We start from the raw sequence: 14315 nt of genomic DNA, 5'->3' as shown, positions 1-14315 counted from the left end.
TACGAGAGCAGTCAGGTGCAGTGAGAACTGCAAAACATTATCCTTGACACCCATTAACCATCAAACGCACCTCCACGAACTCGACCAACAGTGATGGTTGCGGTAACCCCAACCGTGGGGAAACATCTCCTCTGGTTTTCCCTCCATCTCAGGCAGGTTGGGAGCGGCAGGGTGATGGCCGGGGCAGGGACTGGGCTCCTGGACGAAGCCACCGTTGTGTTTCAGGCCAGGTGGGATGTTCCCTCAAACACTGTCCTGCTGGCCCGGCCCGGGCACTGGCGACCCCAACACACCTACGCATGGTTGCTGTATTTCTTGCGTTGCTACCAAATCTCAGCTGAGAAACACAGCTAATGTGTGCACATACCAAGGTGTAAGAACATGGTCTGTTAGTAATGGAGTAAATAAAGCCAGAAGTCTTTGAGGTATTGGAGGTGTAAATGCCATCAGGTCCCGAGTGGGTTCTCGAAGGGGCCCTTGGGTATCCTGGCAGTCAGGGCCCAGTCGAGCTACACCACGTGTAGTCTCTCACTTGAGCATCTTCTCATCAGCTGAACCTTTGCAGATCAGAGTGGTAAGCAGCGCCAGGATGAAGTCAGCCAGACTGCCAAGGCAGCAGCCTTCTGCCCAAGCCAGCGGACGCCACCTCTGACATCCCAGGCCAAGCAGAAGATGAAGAAATGGTTCTTTTAAAATAAACTTGCAGTAAGCAAGATTGGAATGCGAATACTGATAAAACCAGGGCTGCAGTCAACTTCTCTCCCCCTTGGCTCCGGATAAACTTTTAAGAAGAAATACTCTTGCTCAAATCACTCAGACTTGGCTGCAACATTTGCTTTGACCACAGAGGAAGACTAATCTCAGGGGGGAACAAGTACAGGAGCTTCCCCCTGTGGCCGGGGGCCGAGTGCCCTGAGACACCGGGACCCCCCGGCTGTCCCGTGGCACCGGTCACGAGAGGGTGGCACCGAGCGGTGACACTGCCAGCACAGCAAGCGAGGACACGTGCCTCAGCAGTGGGAGCAGGAGGCACTCCTTGAGGTCAGAAATGTGGGTTTGTTTTTGGTTTTTTTAAAAATCAAATTTAAACTTGCAATAAGTGCAGATTCCACCATCATTTTTATGATAAAAACATCAGTTTTCTCTTACTGTATTGTAAACTGGGAGTAGCTCTACAGGAGTGAACAAATGCCTGTTTAAAGTCAGTTACTTCAGTAAATAAATATCTCCCCCCTCACCCCCCCAACATTTTAAGCTACTCCAGGCCTTTGCAAATAGGTTTCCAATTTACAAAAATCAATTAAAATCATATATTCTAAATGTAACAACCAACAATGATCTTCCCGTAGATGTCATTCAGCCTTCATTTTAAAAACAAAATCAACATTCAAAAAGCTATGCTGCTGCAGCAGAAAGTTTCACCTTTTAATTTTTCATACAGGATTAATTTTTAATTTTCAGACATCAGAGATAGAGGGAAGTTCCCCAGGAGCCCTCCTGTTCAAAGAGCACTCCAGGCAACTATTGCCATCAAGTGCCAATTTATCACACTGAAGGCTCTGATGCAGATTTTTACTGATATTTTTTGTTCCGACACAAGCATTATTGTGGTGTTCGCACCGCAAACTGCCAAGTTTGTTTGTAAAGTTGGGAGAACAGAAGAAACCCCTCTTTTCCTTTCTTCTCCGCCCACAGGAAGCCCCGTGGAGCACCGTCCCTGCCCAGCGCTGGCTTCCTGGGGCTTCCCAGCAGATCTGGATGTCACTTGTGGTGCCTCTACACGAGGAGGAAGAGGAGTTACTCCCTGGTTGCGCTTTCCCCGGTGGCAGAAACAGAGGGAGCGAGACAAGGGCTGCTGCTGGCCAGCGACTCTCTTTTCTAAAGGGAGGCACAACCGCACAGCTTCTGGAGCTTGCGAGGTGATGTTCAGGAGATATATTCAACTTTGGGTTCTTCTGCATGTTGGCGGTTCATGGAAGTTCCCGCAGCATCCAGAGGACAAAATACCCTTGGGTCCTCTCCGATTTCTGTTATTAACGCATTGGCTTTCAAAGGTGTAAGCTACTGCTGCGCGTGTTAAAGGTCTCCTGGTTACACTTCTTTGCTTGTGTCAATTTGAAAAAGTATTTTGGCTGCAAAAACCCCTGTTTGAAACCAAACTGAGCTGACTCCTAAGCGTTTCTTATCCTGAGTGCTGCCCCTCCCCTGCCTGCATCTGCAGGGGCGCATCCAGCGTGTGACAAGTGGGACATGAGCCTTGCTCTGGGGCCAGAGGGATGGGGCTGCTCTGAGCCGGGGGAGCCCGGAAAGCCACAGAGCGCCGAGATCCACGACCCAGCTGTGCCCTCGGCATCGCTCCAACGTGGGGGGATGCCGAGGGGAGGTCCCGCTCATCCCTTCGCCTCGGGCCGGAGGGAGCGGGATGCGTGGACGGATTTCTGAGTCAGCTGCAAGGAATGCTGATCGTCGGCAAGACCCACGCCGTGTACAACCGCAACGCTATGCTCTTTGGAAAAAAAAAAATCTCTGATCAATAAATACATTTGATGGAGTTTACACTGACCTCAGTGGTCTGCATTTTCAAATAGCTTTGGTTTTAGGCATGACTGACGTATTCTGAGGAGGACATCAACCAACCAGACGTGTGCTTTGGCGGCGGCCTGGCTCCCGCGGCGGTTGGCAGCGCAGCTGGCGGGATGGGGCTCCTCCGCGCCCGCTCCCCCTCCGCCGGCCGAGACACGGAGCTGGCAGAGCCCCGCGGTGGCCCAGCACGTCCCCCACCAGCCCCCGTGATGCGGGAAAGCGGGGGAGTCCTCCCTCACGCTTTATCTAACTGAAAGCGGCAGATTTGAAGTGCCTGGTATAAATTTTTCTAGAGTCCTTTTTCCTCTAAGTCTCCTGTGACCTCTCATTTCCAGTCTCTTACTCCAAATAACGCTCCTCAGCATCAGACAATCCCCCCTGCATCGGTTCAGGCAGAATATTGTGTGACAGTTCGGAGACAACCGTGCACACGCAATTAGTAATGTGCAAGTCCATCGCTCTGTATCTCAATCACCTTCCCTGAGGTTGGCTCGTCTCCCTTGGCCTTGATGTGCTCTCTCGAGCACCTTCCCCTTTGATCTCACCTGTCCCTTCCTCTGCCTCCCTCACTCTCATCTGTCCGTCCATCCCCCACGTGCTGCCCAGCCCCTTCTGAAGGCTGGTACAGCCCCTTCACCACTAATGATGGCCCCTTCGGGCCCCGGTCCCAAACCTCCTCTGGCTGTGACGTGGAATGTGGCCACTGCCGCCCCTGCCCCTCCTTACCTTCGACCACGAGCTCCTCGTGCCACCACAAACGCCGCGGCCGGTCCTGCACATTCCCAGCCGTGGTGGGGGTATCGCGTCCTCCCTCCTCCTCCCAAGGTTCTGCCGGACGCTGCTTGGCTTCATGAGACACTTCAGGGCGGTTTCGTTGCTTGGATCAGTATTAACCAACCCCAGCGCAACGTCCTCGCGGTACGCGCTGCCCTGCGCCGCGCCCGTCCTGTGGAAGGAGCCGGGGTGGGCTTTGACACCTCTCGGCCGAGGGGTGGTTTTACCTCCAGCGCCGGGACAGGGACGGACGTTCCCGTAAGCTGAGAAGGATGAGCAGCTCCATCGCGCCCCGTACCCGGACTCGCAGCCGGGAAGGGGTCGGCAGCAACGTCGGCGGCAGCGCCGAGCACCGCAGGAGCGGTGGCTTGGCCAGACCCAACTCACCCGCCAGAAACCGCAGGTGCTCGGTGCCAACGGAACCTCGGCCGAGGAGCCGAAGAAGGGCCGTGGCGCTTCTGACCATTCCGTGTAGTGCCCAAGGACACAGCCAGATATTCAATTACCAAAAAATGATGCTGCATAAATGAAAAAAAAGAAAAAAAAAAAATCGATCTTTGCATCAAAATGCAATCATGCCAAATCAAAAACAATTAATGTCGTTGAATGTAGATATATAGCAGGAAATAGGCACACACTTTTTATAGGTAAATTGCTTAAGATATAATCTAGGCTTTAGTATATTTTCATTTCTATTAAATGAGGAGACGGCAGAGAACACTGAGCTCACTACATTTGACCATCTCTCCACACAAATCAAATAGTTTATATTTTGTGAAGTAAACAGCAAAACCAGCGCATCTAATTTTTGAAATTCTTCTGGCTTTTCTTTTTGACCTTTGGTATTTGTACGTATCGATGCTCCCTCTAAACCATTGCACAAAAACACCTTGAAGTGTCAAGCTTTAAAAATGAGTCTTCTTTTCTCTTTCTCCTGTGCAGCCTGGATTATCTTGGCCTTGTCAAAAAACATTCTCTAGTTAGAGGTTGGAAATATTTCCCTCCTGGCTCCCAAGTATTGATTTTTCAAGGCTCAGCTCTGCCTGTCAGCCGAGCAGGGGCGAGGTGAGGGCTCGCCCGGCGCTGCCGTGCCCCGCTCGCCTCGTAGCCGGCCCGCGATCGCCCACTGAGCCGCTACCAGCTTCACCCGTAAGGAAACACCGGAGCCACCGATGTTTTAACACATTCACACCCCCAAAATTGGATTCACACAATTCCTTTGTGGGTTTTTTGTTCTGAAGGCTAAGTCATGTCTGACCCAGCTCCGGCTGCCCCAGCTCACCCCAGCACTCAGTACTGCGGCTTCCTCCGCAGGCAAACATAACTGCTGCTTTTTAAAAATAACTTGTTATCGCAGATTCCAACCCAAACACAACGTTGCATTAAATACATTTGGTAATCCCTCACGCCACCTCAGAAAAACCTCAGGGTTTATTTCAATTATTTTCTTTGGGGAATGCGAACCAGAGGGCAAGGGAAGCACATCGCCGGGCACCCAGCAGTGTTGGTGAGTTTTTGGAAGATTAACGTTCCCTTCTTTGCCTGGGTACGGTGTTCAGGGAGTTAAAGAACCTTATTCTCAGCACCCTCCTGCCTCCGTGGTCTGTAACGAAGGCTGAAGTCCCTCCACTGTGACCCCCCCGCCTGCTCTGCTGCGGCCTCATTCTGCTCTCCTTCAGGCCGATTTTCTAATGAAAAGGAAGAAGTTTCTCAAATGGTGGAAAGACTTCAGATTACTGGGCAGTGAATGAGCAGCAGGCGATTATTCACACACCGTCAGGCTGATGCCACGAAACCAACACCCTTCAGTATGATTCCGCTTTATTTCACAAGCATATTTACACCGGGAAGTTGAATACATACAGAGGACGGGGAGTGGAGTCATCAAGAAGTTGCTGGAGAGGCAGACACTTGAACCATTCCCCATCCATGTTGACTTCAATCATCACAACATTTTCATACAGGTGTCTCATCATGTCATCTTTTGCTTGTAAACTGCCAACGAAGCCACATACGTCTCTACATTTACAAGGACAAGTCCAAATACAGCACTAACAAATCAATAAAGCACTAAAAGCTTACACTGGAATGACAATACACTTCACCGCAGTGCCGAGAGCACGAGGCTGGGCATGATTTCAGGGCTGGGCTTAACCGAGTCACCGAGGCGGAGGCTGGGTTTAACGGGAAGGGATCTCTGCCGGGGACCGCGCGGCCCCGACCGGTCCCGGCTCCCACCAGAGACACGCTGGGGGTTGGTGACTCCTCGGCAAACAGAGCCCTCGCCAGCCGTGCCGCGGCTCTGGCCACACCAACCCATTTTCAGGACTGTGAGGAAAATCCCAGCTTGCTCCTGAAGCTGGGAAAACCCCGTACGCTTCTCGCTTCAAACAAATACACTTGTGTGAGCTACCACAAGCCCAGGGCTCGGGTCCCGGGGTGCTGGGGGGAGAACCCCCGCAGTGTACCCCAGCACTCTCCTCGGGAGCCTACACTGAAAACCACAGCGTTTCATTCCACGGACGAAAAGCCTCTGTTCGCTCCCCTCTCTTGTGTTTCTTTTAATCTCCAAGGTTACACATATATCTGTATAAACACAATGTACATGCATGTTGCATTAGTTCACGTAGAAAAGACCCTGATATTCTACTACAGAGTTCTCCACTAGACACTACATTCCCGCCAGAGAAAATTAAACTTTACAGCAGTTTGTGTTAAACATTCCTAATGGTCTTAATTTCTTGCTTTTTAGACTTTGAAAATGATTTTTAAACAGCAAACAGATATGTAGCTCTGGACTGTAAATCTCACTTCCGTGTACGGTGTACTACACAGGCCACCTAAAAAAAGAAAATCAATGCTTTTTATATTTAGAAGCCATTTTAAAATAATACATTTATTCCTTTTTGGGGAAGGGAAGCTTCTATAAGTACCGTTTTTGCTTTATTATGTAAAGACAGCCTCCTTAGTTCTGTGAGCTTTTCAGACAGAAACGGCAAAGAAAAAGCTATACAAACATATACATCAATATGTTTAAATAAAATAGTATTTTATAGATTTTTTTTCTTTACTGTGAGCGTAAACCAGCATACTTTCACACTATTAAATATTTCACAAAATTAGATATGTAAGAAGAGGGAAACACAGTCACAGCTAATGGTACACAGGAATGTTCCTACTGAAGAGAATGTTTCAACATCTCCATTCAGATAACTTACCTGCTCCACGCTTTTCAGCATTTTTCCAGCCAGAGCTGCTCCCCGCCGATGCCATTTGTGCCGCCCCCCCCAGGGCCCGTGTCCTTCCTGCGGGAGCCGTGGGGGTGACACAAGCGCAGGGTGCACGGCCCGGCACAAATGGGAGCGGCTTTAGGGAAAAAAAAGCTTTTTGTCATTTTTTTTTTTAAATAAATACCTGCACTGGTAACAAAAACCACCTGTATATATAAATACTCCTTTTTTCAAGTTTGCTATTCCATCTTAAAGAGATTTTTTTTTTTAATTATTATTTACACGTGGACTATTATCTTTCTTCCAGACTACAGCAGTGACTGGCCACAGCAGCGCTTCCAAATCTCTTGAAAACCGAGACTTTGTGTGAGGAAACATCCCCTTCGGATCAGAACACGGGCCACCCCCCCTAAAACTCACCCCCTCCCCATCCCGAGGCAACGAGCCCCTCACTGAGAAACCCAAGTGCCGAGCTCCGAGACGCGCCACGCGCCGTCACTGGGTGCTCCCTGGGAGAAAGTCCATGTAAACACGAGCCTTTTTGGTAAACACTGCGATCCTGCGGGAGTCTCCAAAGGGAAAAGGCGTTTAACGGGGGCTGCCGCCTGGACAGGCCGTCTGGCGAGGAAGGGGCCGGGTTGTGCCTGGTTGGGTGCTGTGGGCCCGGCCGAGGAGCGTCACCACGCCGCCGCCGATCCCTCGCCTCCGCCGCGCCGCGCCCACGCTGCTGGTGCCTTCCGCCTCCCGCCTGCCAGGGAAACGGGGACGGTGTCGGCGGCGCCCACGGGAGGTCCGCGGGCACCGCCGCGGGAGGGAGACTGAGGAGGAACGCTGGGTTTTTAGCGCGGGGGGTTTACCCTAGACCATAAAGCGATGCTCCTTGCCGTCGTGAGCCATGAGGATGACGTTGCGGTTGGAGGTCCAGATGAGCCGCGCCAGCCGCAGGGCGTTGTGGGAGCCCGGTGAGGCGGGTTGGACGGGGGGCACCTGGTAGGTTTTGATGCAGCGGAGCTGGGGCGCCGAGTTCAGCATGCCGATGCTCCCCAGGAGAGAGGTGTTCATCTGCAGAGACACCCCGGGGTGACCCACCCTGCCCACCGCTGTGGGGGAGCGGCTCACCCGCAACGCGCCCCTGGGCCTCCTCCCAAACCCCACCACTCCCAGGACCAGCGCTGTCTCCAACCAGGCATCCTGGCTTGGATTGATATAGTGTGACCAGCAGAAGCAGGGAGGTGATAGTCCCCCTGTGCTCTGCACTGGTGAGGCCACACCTGGAGTTTGTGTCCAGTTTTGGGCACCTCAATACGAGAGAGATCTCGAGGGGCTGGAGCGAGTGCAGAGGAGGGCAACGAGGCTGGGGAAGGGCCTGGAGAATAAATCCTGTGAGGAGAGATTGAAGGAGCTGGGACTGTTCAGTGTGAGGAGGAGAAGGCTGAGGGGAGACCTCATCACTCTCTACAGCTCCCTGAAAGGACATTGCAGAGAGGTTGGTGCTGGTCTCTTCCCACAGGTGATTAGTGACAGAACAAGAGGGAACGGCTTTAAACTGCAACATGGGAGGTTCAGACTGGGCATGAGGAAAAAATCTTTCCCAGCAAGAGTGGTCAGAGAGTGGAATAGGCTGCCCAGGGAGGGGGTGGAGTCCCCATCCCTGGGTGTGTTTAAGGGTCGTTTGGATGAGCTGTTGGGGGATGTGGTGTAGGGGAGAACTTTGTAGAGTCGGGCTGAGGGTTGGACTCGATGATCCCAAGGGGCTTTTCCAACCTCAATGAATGATTCTGATTCTGTGATATTACTAAAATTACAGTAATGCTAGAATATTATTTATCAAAATCGTAGATGCACTAATGCTGAAGACAGGCAGAATAAAGAGCAGCCGTCACGATAGGTACGAACAGATATAAAACCAACAGCAAGAGCTGTTTTATTGTCTGGTAGATGAAGAGGCTGCTCAGAAGAGATCGGCTGAGTTACGCTCTTCAGAAAGCCAGCCAATTACTGCTGCAGCATCCTGTCCAGCTCTGCTTTTTTAAAACTGAGTTTCTCTGATTTAACCCACCGCAATACCCCAAATCCTACGCTTTCTGAAACGCTGCTTTGCTCTCGAAAACCCCTTTCCATCCTCACGCATCGCAAGCCCAGGATTTCCATCAGCAGGCGACCGGCCGGCTGCAGCCCTGAGACGTGCCCCGTGAAACCTTGGCAAATCCTGGGACATTTAAGGCGCGTTATTGCTGATGCTACGTCCTGAATTCTGATCAGTACAAAGTACAAGCCATTACTTTTTCCTGGCTCTTCTCGGCAGCAGAGCGGTGTCAGAGAGTGTAAATCATGGCATCTCTAGCAGGGAGCATGCAAGCACCACTGACATTTTCACAATTTAAATCATCTTGAGTAATAACCCTTTTAAGATGACTAATGTTACTGATTTTCCTGCATTAATAATAGTGCCAAATAGAACACAGAAGGGAAAAATCACCAGTGCACGAGGTCACATTTTAAAACTAAATGTGTAGGTATATTTAACTCTTTATGTAAAAGCCACTTTAACAGGAACATTTATACACCTGGAAGAGCATGGCAGACCACAATTTAATACTCGTGCCTGACTTTTTTTCCCTGCCAATTCTGAAAGATCTGGCCTGATTGCTCTCCAGATTTTCCCTGAGCACTTAAGTAGAACAAACGTAACTGATGGATGAAGGCTCTTGCTGTTCTCATTCGCCGTTTCAGAAAGCACACAGTATAGTGATGGATAATTCAGGAATTTTTAGGGTACCTGTAGAACTACTGAACAACACAGGCAATTGGGGAAGTGTGTTAGAGTGGAAGTGGTGCTTATGGGCACACTGAGTTCTGTTTTATAGTCTGATTACTGGAAGACTCAATGATTTTGACAGCACACATTGCTCGATCAGATCAGTTCCTTCCAAACAAAGTATTTTTTAAGTCTAAAGCCATTTGAAAGAAGAAAAAAAACCCTGCTTGAGGAACGTAGGCAGCAGCCCACAACTGACAAAAATTATTCCTACTGATGTGAGATTACAAAGAAAAAGATTGCTCATGCGTTAAAGAAAAGAAACCTTTAGATACTTCACAAAATGGTGGCCTGGCTGTTTCTCCTGCGGTTTAGACCCTCTCTATATTGTTTATATCCCAGTTTTCCTGCCTTCAGGACGATCAGGGAAACAGAAGACAGCTCCTCCCCGACACAAGCACCGCACAGGGGCTCAGAGCGGAGCTGGGCGGGGGGCACGGGCACCGCGGTACCAGGAACTGAGAGTTTTGCATTTAAAAAAAAATAAGGAGACATGCTCCCCAAGCTTGGTCTGTTGGAACTGATGGGGTTGCAGGAGTTAGAGAACTCCCTCCCTCCCAGTCGGAAGGGACATGGACCAGGGAGCTGCTGCTGCCCCGGCCTGTGCCCAAGTCGCCCCAACTTCAGGGCCTTTCCCGTTGTCAGCATTTCCTCGCGCATTATGTGGTTCCCAAGAAAAGCAAGTCCCAAAGAGCAGCTCGTCCCCCGCGCGCGTGCAGACGGACGGTAACGTGCCCTTACCTGCCAGAAGGAGAGGTGGCTGTCGGAGTTGGAGTAGGTGGCGAGGTACCGGCCGTCAGGGGCAAAAGCCACCGCTGTGATGGGTCCTTTGTGGCCGTGGATAGTCTAGTGAGAGGGGGGAGAACAGGAACACAGAGGATTCACTACCCGTCACCACACTGACACCAGACAGACTTTTAAGTAAACACAAATGCAACGCACATCAACTTCTAGAGACCTTTTTTTTTGGAAAAGCGAGGGAGACCATCACCGTCAGTAAATATTAAACACTACGTGGAAACGCCTTTTCATTTTCACCTACGTTTTCTGTTATTCTAGCACTCATTTTCTGACTGTCAGCGTGTCAATCAGCAAATCCCCCCGAGGAGCACAGCGAAGCTCTGCTGCAGAGGTGGTTCCCGTCGGTCGGGGAGGACGGCGGGGCACGTGCTGCTCCCACGCAGCTGAAGAAGTGGCACGAAACCTAACTGCTGCCGTGTCACAGGCAGGGCTTGTGCTCAGCACGGAGAACGCCCTTTCCACAGCGCACTTGAAAGCCTCCAGACAATGTGAAACGTGAGAGCACGGCACTGAAATGTCCGATCGGGTGGGACTCAAGCACACGCAGCTCAGCGTTAAACACCACAGCAATTTCTTTTAAGTGTTCTAATAGCTGCTTAGCCAATAAAACGGAATTAAATCATCGTACGAACACACTCCCTGCCAAAATCCAGTTTTTAAACCAAAGTAATTTGTCAGGTATATGAACATAAATGTGTCTTTAACGGGAATTTTAAAAAAATGCCATACTTATACTCCCCAAAGGAGATTTTAAACAGGCTGCCTGGGAGGCTCCACGGCTGGCTGGGCAGCGGGCAGGGAACAACAAGATACACAAACCCACCCCCCTACCTTTGCAAATGGTCTGTGCAGAATTGTGACCCCGTTCAGGGTGCTGGACGTTTCCAGTTGGCTCCCTGACACCAGCACGAGGCCGCTGGGGGCCGGGGCAGAGCTGGGCAGCCCCCGTGGCTCGAGCACCCGCCTCCCCATCACTGGGGACCACCATGCTTGACGTTACTGCTCCTTCCTCGGGGTAGCTGCAGCGAACTCTGCACAGAAACGGTGACGAGACGACCACAGCTCCGCTCCCAACGGCACAGGAATGTGGTCACGTTTTCGTAAAAACCTCCCCAAGAGGCAGACGATGGAATTATGTCCACCTGCGGCTGCACGGGCTCATCCCACCCCTCCGTGTGCACAGGGCACCGTCTCACAGAGAGAGTCCTCTCCGCTCCGACCAACGACAGAAATATCACCAGAACACACCCCAAACATGGGGAGGCGGAAACATCCCCACAAAGGAGGCAGAGCTGCCCCCCCCAGCGAGGGCATCCCCTCTGCCCAATCTTGATCCAACTAGAAGCAACTGGAATCCTTTGGGTTACTGTCAGAATAATTAAAAGTTCAAACCTTATGTTGTAGAGGAAGCGTAAGGGATTTTTTTCCAGAACTAATACAACAACTGGAAGGGACTTCGTATTTTCTCAGTCAGAGCTGCAACTATTATTTGACACACGTACTTCTCATGGCAGGGCATCACAGATGCGCAGACACGCACCACACAGTCGTGATGCACTACTTTTGCCATCAAAAAAATTTTCTGGATCATCTTTGGCAATATTTAATGTTACACCCCCTGTTACAGCACAGCTCTCTGCGTGGCGTGACAGCAGCGCCGGGCTCCTCACTGGCAGGGGATTGGTGCTCCACCCTGGCCCAGCTCACCAGTGTTAAAATACTCAGTTTTTACAATATCCAACAACATAGAGACTGGCTCTTAGGAAGGATTTCTTTGCAGAAGGGGTTGTTGGGCGTTGGAATGGGCTGCCCAGGGCAGGGGGGGAGTCCCCATCCCTGGAGGGGTTGAAGAGTTGGGTTGACCCAGCGCTGAGGGATCTGGTGGAGTTGGGAATGGTCAGGGTGAGGTTCATGGTTGGACTGGAGGAGCTTCAAGGGCTTTTCCAACCGAGATGATTCTGGGATATAAACACGTATGTCGGAAACACCACGAACAGTTGCTTACTTATTCCCTGGTCAGAGCCACCGTTAAGATCTTTACTCGTTACCCGAGGTTACTGTTTGACAACTGCAAAACACGCGGGTGCTTTACACAAGGCAGACTCACCTGTGTTACATCTTCTCCACCACTTTGGAGATCTCAGACTGGGCAAACCCAGGGCTCACCAAGCCTCCCACCCTGCACCCCGGCGGCACAAACCCCAAGAGCCTCTCCCACAGCCGGCAGCCCCGCTCCAGCCAGCACCAAGGGCTGGTGGCAGAAGCGCACACAAAGTCTTGCTTCAAAAATACACAAGAGCAGCTCTTTCTGCACGAAGAGGCTCAGCGCCAGCTTTAAATCAGCAGGGTTTGGCTCTGCGAGAAGAGACTGGGCAACATTCAGTAAACCAAATTCGGCTGCAAAAATGAAAGCAGTGCTCCTGCACCCGTCGCTGGGGCATGAAAAGATGAAGACCTCCTCGGAATGGTACCCTGCACCTGAAGTTAGCCTTAGATATTAAGAACCCATTAATATATTAATTTCTTGCTTACCACTCCAACAGAACTCCAATAGAACCCCAAACCTCTCTCTTTAATGTAATCACCGCAGCTTGGGATGAAAGTTTGAAAGGGCAATTAATTAGATGATCCGATGTTTAGACCCATCAAACTCTTTAGCACTTAACAAGCAAGTAATACTTGTCAATAAAATATGTTTTGGTAATACAAAGGTAGAAAAATCAATAGTACCAGCACACTTGTTGCTCTTTTTACTACTGAAAATGTGTTCCAATAAGGACGATCCTTAAGGGAATTAATCTGCTTTGTTATTTAAAGGAAGTGCTTCTCTAATTGATGCTAATCCTCTCAAGCCAAGATTTATTTTTTGGTGCACTATCTAAACGGGCTTCTGAGGCCTTGGAGCCATCGTCACAAAACCAAAGTAACGCTGCCCACTCCGACTATTCCGCCTGCACCCGTATACCCTCGGGGCTCGGAGCCCCGGCCAGCCCCGCTCACCGCGGCGCACGGCGCTGATGCCGCAGCGGAGCAGCATGCCGAGCTCTCTGGGGCTGCTTGCACGTTCCTGTCTGCAGTTCTCTGGCTCCGGAGCGGTTCTGTTAGCACACAATGCAGAAATCTGGGTGATCCTGGCTTGGAAATAGGCTTCGCTCTGACGGGCAGACGGTGGGACGAAGCGCAGCTGCCTGCAGCTCCCCCCTGCCCAAGCAATTGTTTTTTAATGGGAGGATGCTCCTGGGAGACTATTTGACTTCTGCACCTGCCACCGTCGCTGTCCTGTAACACATGATATACTGAAGCTATGACAACCTAATTCTAAGTCCAATATTTGGTAAACTCTGCATTGAACTGCAATATTCTGTTAAAGCTGACATAAAAAATAAACACTGTATCACCGCAGCAATTTTATTTTCATAAATATACCGAAATGCATACTTTAAATGGATAAAGTAACTTAGGTACTCTTATAGACACACTAATATTTTATCACCTTTATTATTTGATATTTATCTCCCCGATCTCTAGGGGTACTTTTACTGAAGGGAAACAAAAAAATTCACTTTCTGAGAAAGCAGCCTGCCTCCCGCACCCGCGGAAGCGCTGCCCCTCCAGTACCTCCACAGGAAGGACGGGCAAAAGCAGAGGTGTCCCACAGCGAAGCGAGACCCTTCCAACCACACGCCTGCTTTTAGCTTGGAGCGGTAGGAAAATACCAGCTCCAACTTCTGCACGGGATACAAATCATCTCTGGGCAAGGAATGGTTATTTGAAAATTAAGGAGGCGATTCTGTAGCTCCTTCATGGATCAGTGAGGAGTCACTGGCAATGACTTCACGGGCAATTGCAGCAGCCAAGCCAGGGTGATCTGCCACAGCAAACACCCAGAAGTGTTCTTAGATATAAACGCAACACCATACAAGACCATAAATAAATCACAAACATAAAACTCATTATGCTAAAGGCAAAGTCTAACAACAGGCAGTTAACAACTGAAATGTTAAGCCGAAAATCGTTGGTGTTGGTGGCGCCACTGAAAAAAATGTACCTCTCCCTCTACTTCCCCCTCCCAACTAAACGAAAGTAATGCAAGTTTAGAATTGATCTTA

The 14315-nt window shown here is 50.4% G+C and overlaps 1 protein-coding gene across 2 annotated transcripts in view; it reads right to left on the bottom strand.

Moving 5' to 3' along the window:
- Window positions 1–1404: 1404 nt before the first annotated feature.
- LOC141918864 (WD repeat-containing protein 7-like) overlaps window positions 1405–14315 on the bottom strand; it is a 136823-nt gene continuing 123912 nt past the window's right edge. Inside the window, exons 27-32 of one of the 2 annotated variants that reach the window (XM_074813743.1) lie at window positions 10147–10251; window positions 7445–7649; window positions 7074–7335; window positions 6576–6723; window positions 3310–3875; window positions 1405–2506 (exon numbers count right to left, since the gene is read on the bottom strand). In XM_074813743.1, the coding sequence (XP_074669844.1) occupies window positions 7446–7649; window positions 10147–10251 (309 nt within the window). In that variant the 3' untranslated portion in view covers window positions 1405–2506; window positions 3310–3875; window positions 6576–6723; window positions 7074–7335; window position 7445. Of the gene's footprint in view, window positions 2507–3309; window positions 3876–5161; window positions 6724–7073; window positions 7336–7444; window positions 7650–10146; window positions 10252–14315 lie in introns of those variants that run through there. The other variant, XM_074813744.1, reaches the window with a different exon arrangement.

The sequence above is a fragment of the Strix aluco genome, chromosome Z (genome assembly GCF_031877795.1).
Source record: "Strix aluco isolate bStrAlu1 chromosome Z, bStrAlu1.hap1, whole genome shotgun sequence".
NCBI classification, from domain to species: Eukaryota; Metazoa; Chordata; class Aves; order Strigiformes; family Strigidae; genus Strix; species Strix aluco.
The sequence above is the reverse complement of the archived record's forward strand: the minus strand, read 5'-3'. Positions and strand labels throughout refer to the sequence as shown.